Source organism: Gopherus evgoodei, chromosome 9, assembly GCF_007399415.2.
Source record: "Gopherus evgoodei ecotype Sinaloan lineage chromosome 9, rGopEvg1_v1.p, whole genome shotgun sequence".
In the NCBI taxonomy this organism is placed as follows: domain Eukaryota; kingdom Metazoa; phylum Chordata; order Testudines; family Testudinidae; genus Gopherus; species Gopherus evgoodei.
In genome coordinates, this window is record NC_044330.1 from 17106818 (window position 1) to 17126877 (window position 20060).

At 37.6% G+C, this 20060-nt stretch overlaps 1 protein-coding gene across 5 annotated transcripts in view; it reads left to right on the forward strand.

Annotated features, from left to right (window-relative positions):
- Nucleotides 1-20060, forward strand: part of PHC3 (polyhomeotic homolog 3) — an 80356-nt gene that overhangs the window by 47003 nt on the left and 13293 nt on the right. For all 5 annotated transcript variants that reach the window (XR_004001898.1, XR_004001900.1, XR_004001899.1 and 2 more), the window contains exons 7-12: nucleotides 3345-3585; nucleotides 5042-5916; nucleotides 11144-11294; nucleotides 13905-14158; nucleotides 15078-15228; nucleotides 19847-19961. Coding sequence is in view for 2 of the 5 variants with exons in the window: in XM_030574577.1 (XP_030430437.1) it covers nucleotides 3345-3585; nucleotides 5042-5916; nucleotides 11144-11294; nucleotides 13905-14158; nucleotides 15078-15228; nucleotides 19847-19961 (1787 nt within the window). In the remaining 3 variants the exon portion in view is untranslated. The remainder of the gene's footprint in view (nucleotides 1-3344; nucleotides 3586-5041; nucleotides 5917-11143; nucleotides 11295-13904; nucleotides 14159-15077; nucleotides 15229-19846; nucleotides 19962-20060) is intronic.

The window sequence follows — 20060 nt, forward strand, 5'->3', positions numbered from 1 at the left end:
ATCTGTAAATTGTGGATGATAATTCTTCCTTTTTTTCACCTTTTGCCTGTCTTGTCTAGTTGGATAGTAAGCTCTTTGGGGCTGTGTCTTGCTACGTATATGTACCATGCGTAGCAAAATGGGACTGCAATTTAGGTTGGGTCCTCTAGGTATGATTATACTACAAATAATACTTGCATACATACATCTCTGTGACTGTCTGTCTGCAGCTGAGTATTTTGTAGAATATTCATCACTGCAGCAATTTTCCTTCCATTATGTGATTTTTTTTCCAGCTCCGTTTGCCTTGTATAAAACATTTGTGCAGAAATATTGCCCAATATTTCACAACTACTTTCAGTCTATAGTACCAGATACCAACTAAATATGTGGATTATAGTTCATTTGACAGATAACAGGTGTCGATGATGCAGAAAAAGGGTTCACAGTGGGTACACTAGTCAAGTACAGGTAGTAGAGTAGTTTAGACACAGGAGATAAAAAAATAAAAATAAAAGCCTCCATAAGAATTAAAAGCTGACAAAATTCTGGGAGCACTAACATAACTGAATATTCTTTGAAATTAAATGAAGTATTATTTATATTTTGAAGTAGTATTTTTTTTCCTTTTCTTTGATACCTTAGTTCACTGCGTATGTGGAAAATGCCTCTTGTTGCCTGGTAACCATGCATGTATCCATTTCAGGTTGATGTCAAACTGATAAAATTTGGTACAGGTATCCAGGTAGAAGTGACCTAATTGTTTGAGATCCTGTATTTAGTTCTCATAATGAATCTCAAAACAAATATCACAGTAGCAGAAAGGGTTCAGAGATGGGCAACCAAATTGACTGCAGGCATGGAAATGCTTTTGGAAGGATGAGAGATTGAAAAGTTTGGGATTGTTTAGAGGAGAATAGTAGAGAACATGGAGATGTATAGAATAGTGAACTGTTTAGCAAAGATAAACTGGTCACGTGTGTTTATTCTTTCGCATCATGTGTGAAGGAGACATTAGATGGAGTTTAAAAGAACACATTTGAAATAGGTAAATGAAAATACTTCAAAATTGCTATGAGATATAATTGAAGCTAAGGGCTTTATAGGATTCACAAAAGGATTGGATATTACAGGTAGGGATGTAATGTTGCCTGTGGTTGAGGTTGCATAACACTTCCCATTTTAAGACCCTGGTTTCAGTTGCTTATAACTTTTGCGAAACTTTAACCATTTGAGCTGAAATGTTCCATGGTGTGTGTGTATGTGTGTGTGTGTCTCTCTCTCTCTCTCTTGCTCTCGTTGAAATTTCAGTCCAAACGGTAAAAAAAATTCTTGAGAAATATTTTCTTTGAGATGCTCTAGAGTACACATGCTTTGGAGCAGGGACTTGAGAGGTAATCTTTATATCAGGGATGTAACTTTTTGCTGTCCCTGTGAAAATCCACTCAAATTTGGCCAAAGTATAAACCTTTGGGGAAAATAATCCCAATTTCACTTTCTCACTAGAGACTTGCTAGAGCTTCTCAACCAGATTCCCCCAAAAGTCTCCTTGCTCCAAGCAGAATTGAAGGGGCAAATCTGGAGTGGGATGTTGCTGTGGGCAGGGCTGGGTACTGACACCACAACTCCTAAGTGTCTCAAATTGGGCACCCAAAATTAATGGAAACTTAACTTAATCTCTCTGTGCCTCAGTTCCTCACCTGTAAAATGGGGATACCACCACCCCTTCACTTCATACGGGTGTTGTGAAGATTGATTAATCATTTGTGAAGCATGCAGATATTATAGTGATGAACACCATAGAAAAGCCCAGGAGGAAATTAATAATTCTTTCTTCAGAGCAGTGTTTGAATAGTGTGCAGTAACTCAGGCATGGGGGCCACACAGTGAATAATAATGAGAAGAAAAAAATATTGAAAGGCTGCTTTTTAACTGAGTACCATCTCTCCCGTGCACTGAATGAAACAAGTTCCTGAAGAAAAATAGTATGTGACCAAGTAATTAAAGAGTGCATTGTTACGCATATGCGCAAGAAGGCTGAATTAAGGTTGCAGTTCTGCAAATGTGGCATTTGCAGCATTGTGCTCCAGAATCTGTCTTCATTTTTTTAAAATGGTTTCTATCCTTCATGGTGGCAAAAATAGCGAATAATTAAAGTCGATGCTTGTCTGTTGCAGAGAGGCTGAAAAAATAGCTATGAGAAATGTGAACTGCCATTGGGTTACAGAACTGTGACTGTTAATCTCAGTCAGGGTGCTATGGCCTCTATGATTCCATAGCCTTAAAGTCAGATATTTTTCCAAGATGCCACAAAATTTGGCATTTTTGTCATGGAATTGGCCACTTTGCTGCAGCCATGTGCCTGACATATTGTTCTGTCTCCTAGCCCTGCCTAGACCTTCCTGTAGCTGCCTCTTGATTTCTAGCTTTCCCTCTGGATTACAGAATACGTTCCTTGCATTGTTGCATGTATCCAGGCAGCCATGGATAGAGGAGACAGGTTAGTCCAGTTTACAATCAGAGAGCATTTGGCTGGGTTGCCTGGAGAATGGCACAGCAACCAACAACTGGAGAGTTGAGCTACTGAAGCTGGCTACCAACTCTCCCTTCTCCAGCACTAATTGCAGAGAAAAAGCTTCTGAGCTGGATTGCCTGGATAACATTCTGGGAGCTGAGATCTGTGCGGAGACAGGGCCACTAGAGAACATAACAGAAAAATCCATTGTCAAAACCAGTCATTTTGACAACAATCATTGACTAATTTTATGTTTCATGAGACATAGTTGTGTATATTGTGGTTTGGGTTGGGAATAAAGGGTATTTCATTATGGCCGAATTTAAGGGTACTTTCAGAAGGATATGGTTTTCTTGTGTGACACAGGACCCTGACTAAAATTAAACAACCTCTCTTAATGTACGCATGTTGGTGATTGCATCTTTACAGTATCAAGAAAATGCAGTAATGTATCTCTTTAAATTGTAAAGAAACAGCAATATTGGAGCAATTTGTCAGACTCCAACTCAAATTAGAGTAAAGTTGTTTTTCAACCATTACAGTTTCTTTTCAAAAGACTGGAAAGAATGGAGGCCTTTGCTATAAAGCTTTTAAAGATCAGCACTTTGAAGATATTTCCTTTGTCATCGGTTTAAAGCTGAATTGAATGGTGGTAGTCTTACTTACCTGAAATTATGGGATTTGTAAAATACCTTGATACTAACTTATGTAGTTTATTTTATTATTTTTTTTACAGATATCTTGGTATCATTTGATGAAATGCATCATACAAAGTCAATATTTATTATTATCTTCGTCTCTAATGTATTAGATTTCTATCTATACTTTTAATATTTGGTTCTTTTATCAGGTTCAGAACTTAACATTGCGCCATCAGAAGTTGGGCGTATTGTGTAGTTCACAGAATGGCCCACCAAAGAGCAGCAGTCAAGCTCAGTCATTGGCTCTATGTACTAATAAAACTGTGACCGGTACCAAGGCCAGCCAATCTGATTCTCCAGACAGCAACCGAAAAGGAGAGAGCCCAACATCTGAGTGTCGAAGTACATCTGTCACACGAACATCAAGTATACATCAGTTAATAGCGCCAGGTGCGATGAATCTTAGCTTTAAAAAGGTTGTTAAAGTTCACCCTGTCATTTATAGCCCACAAACAGGTGTCTAATGCCTCAATAAATCATTTGGAAATAAATAATTATTTTCAGTGGTGCTTAAAATATTTGTATCTTAAAATTCTCCTATGCCTTCAGAGAGAAGGACAGGAGAGAAAGAAAAAGAATTAAAGAAGGAGTGTGTGTGTCTGTGTGTTGTCCAGAGTGGTGGTAGTTACGATATTTCTTTTACATTAGCACCCACAGGCCCAGTCATGATCAGGACACCATTGTGCTCAACAGCGCATAAACTTCATAGGTAGACCTCTGCCTGCCTCATAGAGTTTATAATCTAGTTTACAAGAAGTCAAGAAAATGAGTGCGGCAAACAAAAGGAAAAAAAGTGGGGAGCTAGAGGATAAAGTTAACCAAGCTAAGACTATGCACTTAGGTTGGCTATTGCATAATTTAATAATTCCTGCTGGTTCAAAGAGTAGAAATTTTGCCTGGTAAGTGGGCTGAGTAGGCCTGGTCAGCCACATCTGCTTAATTTCAGGCTTCAAGAGAGAGAGGCTGCAAGGCAGACAGCTCTTGAATTTTTGACCCCCATTGTTAAACGGAAAGTAATCCATCCCCTACTTAAAAAAAAAAATTAGCTATCAAATGATTATTTTTCAAATGAAAGAGAAAACAGGTAGGGCTGGGAGGAGGGATGGAGATAAGGAAAGGTATGCCCCAGAGGAAAATCTCAGGCATTTCAGTTTCCCTTTGTAGGCAGTTATGACAAGGAGTCACTGGCTCCTTTGGGAGGAAGGGGAGTACATCTCTGAAAATGAGACCACTTTTTAGGTTCCTAGTTATTCATTGGTTGCATAACTTTAGGCACTTAGTTTTTACAGGCTTAGTCTAAATGTTCCAATTTAAAACTTTTTGAGTCCATTATTTTTAAAAAACTATTTTTAAATAGCACTGACTGACATAAAATTAGCAATTTTAATCCAACCTTATTGACTCTAAAGTACTTACCTCTTTTATATTATAACTATTTTAAAGCAGGCAAATGCTGTCTTTTCAAAGTTGAGGGTAGTATTTTTAACTAAAAGAAGTCTTATTAACCATAGTCTTAGAACGAGTGGCAGAAAGATAGATGTCTTTCGCTAGAAGCATTTGTATATCTAAAACAAGCATGTTTTGTTTAATTGTTCAGTGCTATATTTCACTTTGGAGTTTACCAAAATAAATGCATTCTATTTGTGTGTTACATTTAGGATACTGTATATGGTTGAAGAGGGTATTTTCTAAGGCATTTCTAAGTTGTGCTGGTCTGAAAGGCTTGGTCAAGTTCTGTGCAGACTTTAGTCATCTGATGTGAAAATTTTCCTCATTTAAACATTTATTGAAATGTTCTTTGAACTTAAGTAAACAAATACTAATTGTCATTTTTTCCCCCTCACAGCTTCATATTCTGCAATTCAACCTCATTCTCTAATAAAACATCAACAGATACCTCTTCATTCACCACCTCCAAAGATTTCCCATCATCAGCTGATATTACAACAGCAGCAAGTTCAGCCAATCACACTTCAGACTCCGCCTGATCAGGAACCACCTCCATCACAACACTATGTTCCACTCCAAAGCCATGGTCTTCCTCCAGTTCCTAATAGTGTCCAGTCACAACATTGCTCACCTGTTCACATCCATCCTCCTCCTTTAACAATATCTCCTACTCCATCCCCATCAGCTCAGCAGTCAGTAGTGGTGTCTCCTACGCCTGCTCACTCACCTAGTCAGTCGCCCACCATAATCATTCATCCACAAGCACTTATTCAGTCACAACCACATCCTCTTATGCCATCAGCTGTACAGTCAGAGCAGAATCCACAGCAGCCCACTACTAGTCAAGTACGACCAGTAGCACAACAGCTTAATCTTCCATCCCATCTTACAGTTCCACCTTCCCCAGTAGTACACATTGGGCCAGTAGATCAGCCGAACTTGATGTCCCCGGGCCAGCAGACAATGTCTCCAACACCACATCAGCAATATCCGACCTTACAGTCCGTGCCAATCCCGGTTGCAACCCCTCCACAGCTGTCAACATCTCCAACCCAGATTCAACAACTTCCCTTGCAGTCTGTGCAATCTTTACAAATGCAGCCTGAAATTCTATCCCAGGGCCAGGTTTTGGTGCAAAATACTTTGGTTTCTGAGGAGGAGCTTCCTGCTGCAGAAGCTTTGGTCCAACTGCCATTTCAGACTCTTCCGCCACCACAGACTGTTGCAGTAAACCTTCAAGTACAACCATCGGTACCTGTTGAAACCCCTGTGGTAAGCCCTCAGAAATTTTCTTTTTGGATTTGATATTTAACTAAAAGTTGAAAAACGCTTTCTCCAACAACATTCTATTATGGCCATAGATGACAAAAATCTCTTGTATGTATAAGGAAAGAAGAATCTGTTCTCAAAATCATTTACAGGTTTAGTAAAACTGGCATTGCTGCATGGCATCTAAACAAAGTGATGGGTTGAAAAGCTGGCTCCCAGTCTGACACTCATTTTATTGCTGGATAAACAAGTAATATTACTATCTTTGCAGAACTGACTTTTTTCCATTTTGAAACTGTATCCTTTGAAGAAAATGTTTTGTTGTTCTTCAAAACCAAGTGAAAATTGAGTGAAGTCCAGGAATACGAGCCAAATGCCATACAGCTTTTTGGAGCGTATTCTCCATCCTGCCCCAAATTCCACTTGAGTGCATTTGAAGGAGGTGGAGGGCCACAGAGAACTGCACAGCAGGAGCAGCTGTAACTTTCACCACTGACATAAGCTCCCTCAGGGAATCAGTAGCTCCACCCATGGAAAGTTATTAACATAATTCCTTCTTCCCCTTATGCTAGGATGAGGAACAGTTGGTGCAAGAGCTTCCTCCACCAGGTTTATGCCAGTGGAAAGTTCCCCCCCAGACTATGAAATTTTGGCCTTCTATATTAAATACAGTGCAATTTTAAATATTCAAATACATTTGTCTAATCAAGGCTTTGGGAATTTTCAGGGAACATAAAAAGAACTTATGGGTAACTGAATTTTGGATAGTTCAGTTGGTACTGTAACTGAAAAGCCTCTCCACCAAGAGAGATTTAAGGAACGTTTATGCCCCCTTTGTGTTCACAGCCACTGCCCTAACCAAGTAGTTCTTTGCTAGTCTTAGCAATTATTATTTTAATAGTTGTTGTTTTCAGTTGTGGCTCACTCGTTTGGACCTTGATTCAGCAAAGCACTTAAGAATGTGCTTAACAGTAAACATGAGTAGTCCCACTGAAAGTGGAATTATTCACATGTTTAAAAATAAGACCATACTTAAGTGTTTTGCTGGATTAGAGCCTTTTTCATGTGGTTTTCCTGATGTGCGCCTACTTGACGGCTCCTATTGCTAACATAATTAAAACATTTGCTCATTCACTCACTTACCATCTACCCATGCATTTCCATTGATTTTTCACTTATTCGCACCTACAAAACATTCTTTTTCATTCAGGAATCTTTTCTTATTTATTCATAAATGCATTTATTTCTTCACACACTATATGTTCTTTGTGGTGTTGCATGTGTCCATCTATTAAATATTGAGAGCGTGGTGTTATGTTTCAAACTGGTGTCCTTAGAAATATTAAACAGGTGAGGATTTACACCAAAAAGAGCATCAAAAGTGAAAAACTAAGAATGGAAGTCAAGTCAGACATCTATGCTTACCTGTACACATAAGGAAAATGAATAAGCCCTCTATGCTCATATAATGGTGGAGGAGGGAAGATAATTTAGAGAAAGTTTATTAGATAAATAATGTTCCTAAGCTTATTTATACTTGAAACAAATGGTGAAAATATATAAGGGAAACACTGTGACAATCTTCATTACCTTTTAAATATTATGTGTAAGAGAGGCAGCGTTATAAATTACTGTTCAGCAGCCAGCCAGCTGGGATCATCCCCAATGAGCTTGTGAAAAATATTTGACTTGAACCAGAATTGTGTTTAATTTCTTTGGATTGTACAAGATTAGATTTCAATATACATACAAAAATAAGATGTCCCACCTCTGTCCCCACCCCAGCGTCCTATTCTCTGACCAGCTGTTTTTCAGTAGGGGTCTCTTGTATCCATCACAGCTTGAGTTTTGATGGCCCAGCAATTTAACAATATCTGTTCCAAAGTAAATTTCCAAAGAGAGTTAGTGCTACTGTAATTAGGGCTGTCAAGCGATTTAAAAAAAACTTAATCACGCTGTTAAACAATAATAGAATACCACTTATTTTTGGATGTTTTTTACATTTTCAAATATATTTATTTCAGTTATAACACAGAATACAAAATGTACAGTACTCACTTTATATTTTTTATTACAAATATTTGCACTGTAAAAAATAAAATAGTACTTTTTAATTCACCTAATACAAGAACTGTAGTGCAATCTCTTTATCATGAAAGTTGAATTTACAAATGTAGAATTATGTTCCCAAAAAAACCCTGCATTCAAAAATAAAACAATGTAAAACTTTAGAGCCTACAAGTCCACTCAGTCCCACTTCAGCCAGTCACTCAGACAAACAAGGTTAGTTACAATTTGCTGCCCACTTCTTGTTTACAATGTCACCTGAAAGTGAGAACAGGCATTGGCATGTCACTGTTGTAGCAGAAGTCGCAAGATATTTACATGCCAGATGTGCTAAAGATTCATATGTCCCTTGATGCTTCAACCATCATTCAAGAGGACATGCATCCATGCTGATGACAGGTTCTGCTCAATAACGAAAAAAGTCTACACTTGTAAGTTACACTTTTACGAGAAAGAGATTCCACTACAGTACTTGTATGAGGTGAATTGAAAAATACTATTTCTTTTGTTTACCATTTTTACAGTGCAAATATTTGAAATAAAAATAATATAAAGTGAGCACTGTACACTTTCTGTGTTGTACTAGAAATCAATATATTTGAAAATGTAGAAAAACATCTAAAAATATTTAATAAATTTCAATTGGTGTTCTATTGTTTAACAGTCCGATTAATCGTGATTAACTCAAAAAAATTAATCGCGTGAGTTAACTGCAATTAATCGATAGTCCTAACTGTAATGTGAACAAGATTATGTATTATTTGCTTCTGATCTTTTATTCTGATGTATTCAGACATGTATTATTTATACCGTGGACTTTGTCTAAATTCTTTCCCTCTTCCTTGCCCACAAATATTTGGAAACTATATGCATTTTTCTTACAGACCTCTTATGTGGAAAAGGACTATTGTCTGTCTGTATGACCGTGCTCAATATTCCTGAAGCCAGAACAGGGGCATCAGACTCTTTCCATGGGGAGGGCTGAATTCCATTTTTAATTATAATCTGTGGGACCGTATACTGCCATCAGTGGAACTCCTTAATGTGAATGGGAGGTTAGCACAAAGATCAAGTGTAGAATATGACCTTTATATAGCATTAGACTTTTAGGACTGGATTTTGGTGCCCATTCTCCTTATGAATAGTCCCATTGATTTTAACAGGACTACTTATAGAGTAAAATCCTATTCCAAGGAGGTTACTAGAGGAGGGCCACCAATTATTATTTTTTATTAGGTATTCAGGATTATGTATTCAAGACCACCAGTATTCCTTCCTTTTGGTTTCTCTATCCTCCTGTTTTTGTTTTTGTTTTTGTTCTTTCTCTCTTCTCCATCTGCAACTCCGTGTCTCTTTCTTTCTTCCGGATTTTCATCTCTGCAGCAACTCTCAATTCTACCCTCAAGATCTTCACTCTCACCATCTACTAAAATGATCAGTTGTGAAATAGCTAATACTGACATTTAAAGCGTCATCATTAGGCTTTAGACATAACACCCCAATGAGATTAACGGTGCAGAGGAATTCACACCTTTCAGAGGCTTTCTTTCAGGCTATCACCCAACTGAGGAAAACACTACTGTAGTTATTGTTTGTTACGCATTTGGAAGAAAATGTTAATCCCAGTCCCCTGTTAGTTTAGGCAGGGACAAGGCCCGCCGATGGAAGCAAGGTGTCTCTTGACAGCTTGTCGTTGAACTCCCATATCTGCTGAGTTGACTGTCAGTAAATCACTTCAATTTACATTATAGTTTTGGAGAAAATCATTTATAACAACTTTAGCTGATAAACTTGGCATGTTCTCTTGTAATCTTTGTTTTGCTTACTGTAGTATGCAGTTGTATGAGAAGAAAAGCACTCTGGTGTTTGCACATAACTTTGGAGACCTTGTACATTAAAGACTCCAAACTGAAGTGATTCTTGCTCTCAGTTCAGAAATACTGATTGTAAAATATAACTTCCTTTATTGACATGAAGCCTTTTTTATAGGTTACTGTGAATCTCTGTATTTTTAATGAAAAGGTATCGTTTGTAAACTCTACCTAAAATTGTATCCAAAAAAAGACATTAAAAGCATGTTAAATTTGCAAAGTCAAATACTCATAAGTTAGGAAATGGCAGAATTAAGGTTGCCTGTGCCACCTTTAATTTCACCCCCTTGTGCGTATGCATTATGATAGTCTTTAATGGAATTATCTCACATTTTTCCCATAAGACCCCTCTTTTTCTATGCATCCTGAACGCCAACAGGGCGAGCATTGTGAGCACAGGAGAGAGAGTTATCCTGCTCGTTCCTGTGCCTGGTGCCCCAACAGCTGGGAGGAGAAATTGATGGGAAGGTCTCACTCAGACCCTGTAGACCCAGGATGGAGCATGCTCAGTACAGACAGAATCTTCAGAGAATTTAGATACCTAACTCTTAACAAATCTTCACTGGCCATGTACGAACTGCAATTTTCAGAGGTTTATAACCTGACCAAATTTGGTTGGACATTGATGAGGATGGTAAAAGTCATGTCCTTCATTCCTGGGTGACCCTGCCTGCCAAATTTCTAGTACTTCTGGTCCAAAGCATAGGGATGCTAGAACTTCTCAATGAAGCAGTTATAAGATTTTATTTTTATTTTTTATTTTTGTTAACACGAGCAAAACTCATTCTGAGAAATAGGTGAACAGTGTTTGCTGAAACTTTCCAAAAACATTCAGTCTGAGGCAGACACACCTGGCACACTAAATTTCAGCTGAAACAGTTAGTTTGGCAAAGTTATAAACAAATGAAAATAGGGATCTTATAATGTAAAGTGTTGCAACTTCAATCCATGTCCTCTGTACTGAATTGCCATTCTGTTTTATTGCGATTAAAGATAGGGAGGGCTGGACCACCTGTCTGTGAAGCGAATGGTACACGTCTTAGAATTTGGCTGATATTACAAATGCTGTAGTTTTGTTCTCATTATTACTGTATCATCAGAATTCAGTCATGGATATATGGGGGTGAGGGGTGTCTGTAGTGTGGAAAAATTGAAATATATTATTAATAAGTGATGATATATTTTTAAAAATCAGTTGACAACTTGTTTGTCAAGATTACATTCATGTATCTGTTTTGGGGTGTTATAGTAGAATGGAAATCTTTCTTAAAGCAATGATCTGTTCAATGCAGATTTACCAAGTGGAGAATGTGTGTGAGGAAGAGATGCCAGAGGAGTCTGAATGCGTCCGTATGGTTAGAACACCTACCCCACCAACCTTGTCTCCACCGATCATAACCTTAGGGAATGGCGAGGAGCTTGCTTCAGAGGCGCCTTTGTCAGGTGAGCACAAGTGCAGAGACTGTTGGAATTAGGTCAGCTTTTCTGCTTGAATCTCTTTCTGATCAGGTACTTTTCCTAGCTTGAAATATTTAAAGCAAAAGTATGTGACTTTCACCTGTTTTTATGGTTTAATGGGATAGTTCTCCAATTAATGAAGCTTCATGAAATATACGAGAAAGCAGGATGGTAGAATGATGTATTCAGTTATAAAGAAATATATGAAAATAATATTTATTTTTAAGAAAACTATTTATATAATGAGAATGTTTTTGATTAAATTTAATTGATTTTTATATTAAAAACAAAGGTAAATGACTTACAGCTTGTATATCATTTGATCTCTTAGACACAAGGTCTTTGTGGCAGCGACTCTGCTTCCACATGCGCTTTGGTAGCACCTAGCAAATGGAACACCTATCTTGATTGGGGCCCATAAGCACTACTAGAATTAATTAATTAATAACAGTAGCAATCTTCATTGGTTTGTGAACTGCCCCCAACACACTGCAGCCCTGATCATACAAGCTGATCTTCTTGCAGGATTAAGGTCTCTAGTTGGAAAATGCTATAAGGATATCAGCTGCATTGTAATTATTACAATTCACTTCGTTTTTTGGTAGGTCATGAGAATGGTGTATTGTGAGACAATAGCAACCAATAAATAATTTTATTTAGTTTAATTATAGAGAATATACTTTGTGTGTTGCACTAGTGCCTGATCCTGCAGGTAGATGGATACTCCTATGAGGTGCTGAGTACCCTCAATTCCTTTCTAAATCAGAGAGAGTTCAGAGCATTTTGAACATCACAGGAAGTGCTCGGCACATTGTAGGATCAGGTCTTGGAATAGAACAGGGAGAAGGTGGCATAAGAAAGTCTCTTCCCTCAGGCAGCAGGACAGGATTTATTTATTGCATCCACATGCCAGGAGAGAATGCTGACTGATATCAGGATCAGTAACTATATTTACTCAGTCCAAAGCAAATACTGGCCACCATCAGGTACAAGTATACTTTACTCCTACCTGGAGGAGCCAGCATAGTATGCCCTCCTGGAAAGCGAGGAGAGATCCTGCCTGGACTGAAGAAGTCATTTTGCACAGGCTGCCCTATTGTTGTTTTGCTCCCACTCCAACTAAAGCAACCTTTGTGTGTATTGTATAACTGTTATGAATAATTGTCATGAAACAGCTCAGACATGCCTGAGTCTGTTGGAGGAATCCAAATAGTCTCAGGTACGTGTTTTTCCTCAAGTTTTAGCAAACACAAGAGTTAATTACATAAGCAAACCTGCAGTGCCACTCATTCAGAAGGTTCCAACCCTTCAGCTATTTCTTTGTGTTCTTCCTCAGAGCCACAAGTCTGTTTCTCGCATAGAGCCACTATAGAACCTCAAAAAGTATCAAGCCAGGTGTCAGTATTCTACGGTACAGAACACCTAACTTACTTCCTGTTACTTTCAACCCCTATCTTATCCCAGGCCTTCATTTGTTTGATGAGAAACTTCGGAGCAAACACTTTTATTCTAAACACAGAGTAAATTATAAATCCAAATATATATCACACATTTACAAATCTGTTTAACTATAAGTTATTCTACTATTTTAATTAAGTCCTCTTAAGAGATTTGTATCAATCTAATCAGCTTCTTGGGCTGGAAAGATGAGACGAAGTATCTGGCAAGGGGACCATTACACCTCTGAATTTATCAGGGAGTTAGCGAGTGGGTGACAACAAGTAAAGAGGGACTAGGGCATGGAAGCACGAAGGAAACAGCAATGCACTAGTGATTTTTCAGTTTAAGCTATATGCACACCTTGTTGGTTTTGAGTTACTTTTGGGGTTTTTTTTGTATAAAATAAGAGACAAGAAGTAAATATTATTGATGCACTATAACAAGTAATTAACCCACTGAGATGAAGATTAGAGTAATAATAGTGAATTTATTTATATACCATAAGCATGCATGACATCTTACATGGCCACTGGGGGAGACAGACCAAAATTTTCAAATCCAGGTGCCTGCGGTTGGGCTCCTGTATCCATATTTAGGTGCCTAAATAGAAGTTGCCTGACTTTCTAATGTGTTTATGAATTTGCAGCTCAATGGGAACAGGGTTTGCTCACCAGCACTGGAAATCAGGCCATTTCTATTGAAGTGCTTAAATATGGTTTTAGGAGCCCAGCTTTAGACTTCCAAGTTTTAAATGTTAGTCTCTGTTCCTGCCTTGTGGATTTATAATCTAGATGGATGGCTAAGAGCTATATGATACAAATATTTGAAAGATGTTTGTTGTGGACAAAGGTGAGTATAGCTGGGAGATACTTAACAAAGGGAAATTTAGGTTGAATGTCAGGAAAAATGTCCTAATGGTGCAGGCTATTAGGATAACTTTACTTTCCTTGGAAGACTGTTCCACGGAAAGTAAACTTGTCCTATCATTGGTATAATTTAAAGTTTATAATATAAACTATAGGAGAAAAAAATCTTCATTGACAAGACCATGAATACATTAATGTAGGTGTTTTCCATCCCTGCTTTCAATTACTCTGTGAAAATATCTGGACACAGTGATTAAGAGTATAATATATTTTAAATTATTTTTTCCAGAACAAGTGGGACTACCTGCAGTGGCATCATCAGTCAGTGCCTCAGTAATTAAATCTCCATCAGACCCTTCACATGCCTCTATTCCACCACCTCCTCTTTTGCTTCCAGCAGCTGCCACAAGGAGTAACATCACATCAATGCCTAATAGCATTCCTAACCTAGAAAACAAACCTCCACAGGCTATCGTTAAACCACAGATCCTGACTCATGTTATTGAGGGCTTTGTGATTCAGGAGGGTTTAGAGCCATTTCCTGTAAGTGTAAAAGTTAAAAGCTATTAACATACGTTTTAAAAGACAAACAAATCTTGTTCAGTTATTTGTGGCTATTACATAGTTAAGTTCCTTATATTCTGAATACCTTTTCAGAATTTTGGGATTGACCTTCTTTTCCTTCTGTTTGTAGCCAATTTGTTACAGCACTTTTACAGCATATTTTATATATGCATATGTTATATGCATATTTACATGTATTACAGCATATGTGAATCAGGTTTATCTTAAGTGTATAGTTCAAATTCATGCTACTTTTTCATCCAGCTGTATAACTGAATGGCAGGTTACTGGTTTTTAAAGAACCATAGCAGAAAATTTTTCTGAAAAAAAAAAGAGTGCTATTAAAAAGTATATATGTTTTTTGTGAGGACATGTGTATAGTGAGATGAAATTATTTTAGTATTATTGTTTATAATATTTAGCTTTACTTTTATCCATCTTATAGAAAAATTACTGCGTGTAGATATGTAGTGTTAAGAAGTGTTGGACAAACTTTGATCCCATTGAAGTCACTGACAAAACACTGACAGGAGTTGGCCCTGTAAGAGCAGATTGTTGCTAACCACTGGAAACTTTTAAAGCCAGAAATGGCCAGTTCCAGACTTCTGTAGTTTTGAAAAGTGTGATGTCTTCTGCATTGCTAATCACCTTACTGGATAACTCTCATGCTCTCATTCACCTTCCTCATCTCGCTTTGTTTACTATAGTTAAGTCTAGTTTTGGTTGTAAGATCTGTAGGGCAGGAACCTGTCCTTTTATTTGTGTGCACGTGTGGCACTATGTATCATAATGATGAACAGGATAAAGGATGCAAACACTGTTGTTGTGGCTCAGCTAAATACCATGTGCCATTTTCTTCTAATTGTTGTTTCATAGTGCTCTGCTTTTATTGTAACAGGTAAGTCGTTCATCTCTTCTGGTTGAGCAGCCTGCGAAAAAAAGGCTCCTAATGGAGGGTCAGGTCATGAGTGTTGAGTCAGAGCTGCAGAACAATACAAAACATGCAGAGAACTCCTCAGACACAGAGATAGAAGACATAATTACAGAAGGTTTGTAGATTTAATTTAATACACATTATTCCAGTCAATGCTATGGCATAGGCTGTGCAGTCTGTACATCAGGACTGTTTCTCTCTCTTAGATCCTTTTGACACTCTATCTAGTGATAATGTTTGAAACTATTTTCAAACAGTTATAGCCAAACACAGATTGTAATGGTGTTCAGTATGGATGCACGCTGTTTTAAGAAACTATGTCATTGACTTACCTAAGTAATATAGCATAGCTTGGGCTAGCACCATTCTCAAAAAAGAAACCACACTGACAATAGCTTCATTGCAAAACAGTTACAGACAATTTTGTTAGAAGCCTGGTAATCAAACTTTTTTTTAACTTGGATTATTTTACTACCATGGTTCATAGATTCAAAGGCCAGACGGGATCGCTGTGGTCATCTAGTCTGACCTTCATAACACAAGCCATAAAACTTCCACAAAATAATCCCTATTTGAATGAGGGCATATCTTGTAGAAAAACATTCTCCATCACTGGCAAATTTTAAATCAAGACTGAATCTACTACAGCCCTGGTTAAATTACTCTGATGATTAACAACCCTCACTGTAAAAAAACTGCTGCTTTATTTCCAGTCTGAATTTATATAGCTTCAACTTCCCGCCACTGGATCCTGTTACACATATGTCTGCTACACTGAGGATCCCATTATCAAATATTTGTTGCCCATGATAGGTATTTGTAGCCTGTGATTAAGTCAGCCTTGAGCCTCCTCTTTATTAGATTCCAGGTGTTCAGTCTATTTAGTTTATCACTGAGGCATGTTTTCCAATCCTTTAACCAATCTTGACGCTCTTCTGTGAACCCTCTCCAGTTCATTAACATTCTGTGTTCATGCCCTAGTATGGAAAGCATAATAAATGATATAGAGAGAAGAGATTTAGACCACCTAGTCCAGGCCCCAGTCAATGGTGTATTATTCTCTGCCTTATATTTTCAGTCTAATTTTCAAGTTCCAAATTCCACCATCTCCTCTGGGGGGGGTCTCTTCCACAGTCTAATACAGCTGACCCTATCAGGAAGTTGTTTTCGGTACTCAGCGTATGATTTTCTTAATTTTCCAGCTCAGCTTCTAGTTTATACCTCCTTGTACCATAATTCCTTTCTGCCCTTCAAATATCCATATATTGTTACCTTGTCCTCCCTTCTGCCCCAAATGAGTTGTTAGTTAGTCAAGCTGTGCCATATGTGCATCATTTTCTAATCTTTCCTCAGAAATGCATCAGAGACCTCTCTAGCAATTAGAATTGTTTTTATTATCATGGTTTGCCACTGCTTAAGAGAGGAGAATTGCAGGTGTTTGGGTAGGGAAAAGGCATAGTGTTTCTAACAGTTCTGAAGCTAAGAGGAATATTTGTTGATGGTGACATAATAGAAAATGTAATCACTATTAGATTTTTATTTAAACCTGAGATTCAGGTCACAGCTCAAATGATATTTGGGGCCAGATGCCTTGAGATTCCAGTTGCATATAAATTCTCATCTTAGTAGTTAATGTCAGTAACACATTGGAACAGGCCCACATCGATAACTTACTTATCTTGGAAACACTTTATTGAAATGAGATATAGTAGCTTGAAGTCCTGTTGTAAATCAAAACATGTGAGATAGTAGCTAAAAATTAAATACAAAATTAATTTTAAGCTTCCAGTCCAGGGTTTTCTGATTTTAGTTTGAGAAATCACAATTGCTGATACGGCTCATAAGTCCTCCAAAACCTTTTTGCATTTTTCAAGGACAGGCTTTACTTAGTAATTTCCTGATGTTTGAGGACTTCACTTTGAAACCTTAACATTCTTTCAATGCTGTTTTTTAAATTACATTTCCTACATATTTTAAAAATAAAAATTAAAAAACACATGCATTTCACCATGTTCAGCTATTTGGTAGTCATCAGTGGAACATTCTGTACTCTATAAGGTGTACAACCAATGAGATTTGAGCCCCTGGCCTTTCTGTGTCATATGTAGGCAAGATTCTTCAGAGCCCAGTCTTTTTCCCTGAGAAAGTGACATAACTCCTTGGCTTGCATGTCCCTTAACAGTTGAGGGATATGGAGTATGGTAAAGGAAAAGATAAGTGACAGAATATTTTACAAAAGCTTTTAGAAAGATGTATCACTGTTTAATTGTCTTCATAATTGTGAATGGTGCCAACAGCTCTCAGTGAGAGCTGCCATTTTACTGATTGGCCATCATAAGAGAGGCAGGAGGCTTTCATAGTTGTTATGTGGTAAGTTCTGTTACTTGTGACTTTTTTTGTTAATTTAAGAATACTATATACAGTACCCTTCTAGATAAATAAATGACAAAACTTACCTTGTAACAACTTCGTAAATCTCCTACCTCATGTTTGTGTGTGGAGAGCTCTACTTCTTGATTTATATTAAGCTGTTAGACCAGGGGTAGGCAACCTATGGCAAGTGTGCCGAAGGCGGCATGCGAGCTGATTTTCAGTGGCACTCACACTGCCCGGGGCCTGGCCACCGGTCCAGGGGCTCTACATTTTAATTTAATTTTAAATGAAGCTTCTTAAATATTTTAAAAACCTTATTTACTTTCCATACAACAATAGTTTAGTTATATATTATAGACTTATAGAAAGAGCCATTCTAAAAACGTTAAAATGTATTACTGGCATGCGAGACCTTTAAATTAGAGTGAATAAATGAAGACTCGGCACACCACTTCTGAAAGGTTGCTGACCCCTGTGTTAGACTATCAAGATGGCAATTATCTGACTCATCAGTAATTACTAATTTTTTACTTCATGTGAGATATTTTTAAAATATTATGGGCTTTTACTTTTCTTTTGGTGTATGCTTTAGAGTGTTTGCAGTTTCAGTGGAGTAATTAGCAAATCATCTTAAATTTGGTAGTTACACTGAATACTGTCTGTTTCATTTTTCACAGAACTCTCTAGGGTTCTTTGCGTACTAACAATAAGTAAGGCTAAGATTTTGTCACACATATTTTTAGTAAAAGATCACGGGCAAAAGAGAAAAATTAATGGAAGCTGTGACCTGTCTGTGATTTTACTAAAAATATCCTGGACAAATTGGGGATCTGTGGGTCCCCATACTGCCTGAAGCAGGGCAGCTGTGCAGGGGCTAGGAGCCTCCTGCAGCAGCTGGGGGCTGTGGGATATCCCTGCCACCTGCAGCTCCCGGGGTCCCCCGCTGCCCGTGGAGACCAGAAGCTGCAGGATACCATTGAGATGAATGGAGCAGATTGCACCTCTAAAAGCTGTTTCCAATGCTGCAAAAGCAGGCAGATGTCACTACATCATTAGGTGTGTCTGCATTACAAGGGCTACAGCAGCACATTTGCAGCAGCACTATAGTGTAGACACTTGGTACCGCAATGGATGGGATTTTTTCATCACTGAAGTAAACCCACCCCCTTAAGAGGCAGTAGCTAGGTCAACCTAATAGTGTCTAAAGCATGACAGGTTCTCATCTTTGGAATTTGCTTCCCTCCTGGTTCCAGCATAACCTGGATTTGTTAACTTTCCAGGCACAATTTAAAGTCTGATTTCTTTTATAATATTTTGGGGAGTTAAAGGATAATGAAGGATAATTTCTGTGCCTTAAGTTTTCTTGTGTGTCAGTAAATTGGAAATTTGCTGTTGAAATTAATCCAAGTATAGTACTGAAAAATGTTTAAATTTTCAGCAGCTCTGACCACTCCCTTTGTAACCAGGACCACGCATTCACATATAATGATCTGAATGTGGTGATCAATGTGCATTAATAACTATGGTGATAAAATATGCGAAGTAATAATATTATTAAAACAGCAAATGAAGTATATTTTATATAAGATGGGAACACTGCTTAATTCAGGAGAGAACAGGCTTCCCCGAACCACTTGTCAGAGCACAAAGACAATCAAATGAGCCTGACAAAGATTTGATCACATATGTCACTACATTATGCAATCTGAAAAGAAAAAATAAACTAAACATAGGCAATACATCTGACAATAGCCTAATATTTTTAGGAATCCTGGCTTGGGCACGACCTGTGTGGCTTAAAAAGAAAAATAACTTAATAATAATAATTCCCTTCCTGTAGGCTTATTCTCTTCTTAAATTGCTATCTGTTCCATAGATTAGATTCAGTGTCTAAGTGGCTTCCTTAATCCTGCTCCTGATTATAAGAGTTATTCTCATCCATTCAGGGAAGAGAAATAGTACTTTGTAACAATATGACATATTACAGCTATGTGACAGAGCTTGAATTTTGAATATGGATTGTCAAATGCTCACAGTGAACTGTTTATGATCAGTTCATAGAAGGGGGAAAAAAGCTTGATTAAATTTGAGGACATTATCTGCTCATGAAAGGAAACAAAACAAGAGAGGGTAAATTCATTAGATAAATTAAGTAACACTTCACTCTGGTCTAACAATGATTTGTATAATCTACTGGTTTGGCATCAATTGTCTGTTTACCTTTCTAAAGGCATTCAGTTAAATGTGTTGATATTGATATTTGAATTTTACTTTGTGCCTCCTTAAGAGATGAGAAATTAAATGGCATCATATTTAAATTGTTCAAACTGATTTCTTATGTGTGTCACTCCTTTCTTTAGAGGGGCTAGATGAAATGGAAAATGATCTCCTGAAGTGTGAGTTTTGTGGAAAAATGGGATATGCTAATAATTTCCTACGGTCAAAGCGATTCTGCTCCATGTCCTGTGCCAAAAGGTATTCTGCATTATTATTATTATTAATGTATTTATTTCTTAATCAGGGTATAACACTAAAAATTGTATATGGCCCTGAAAAACAGTTAAACCCTCCATG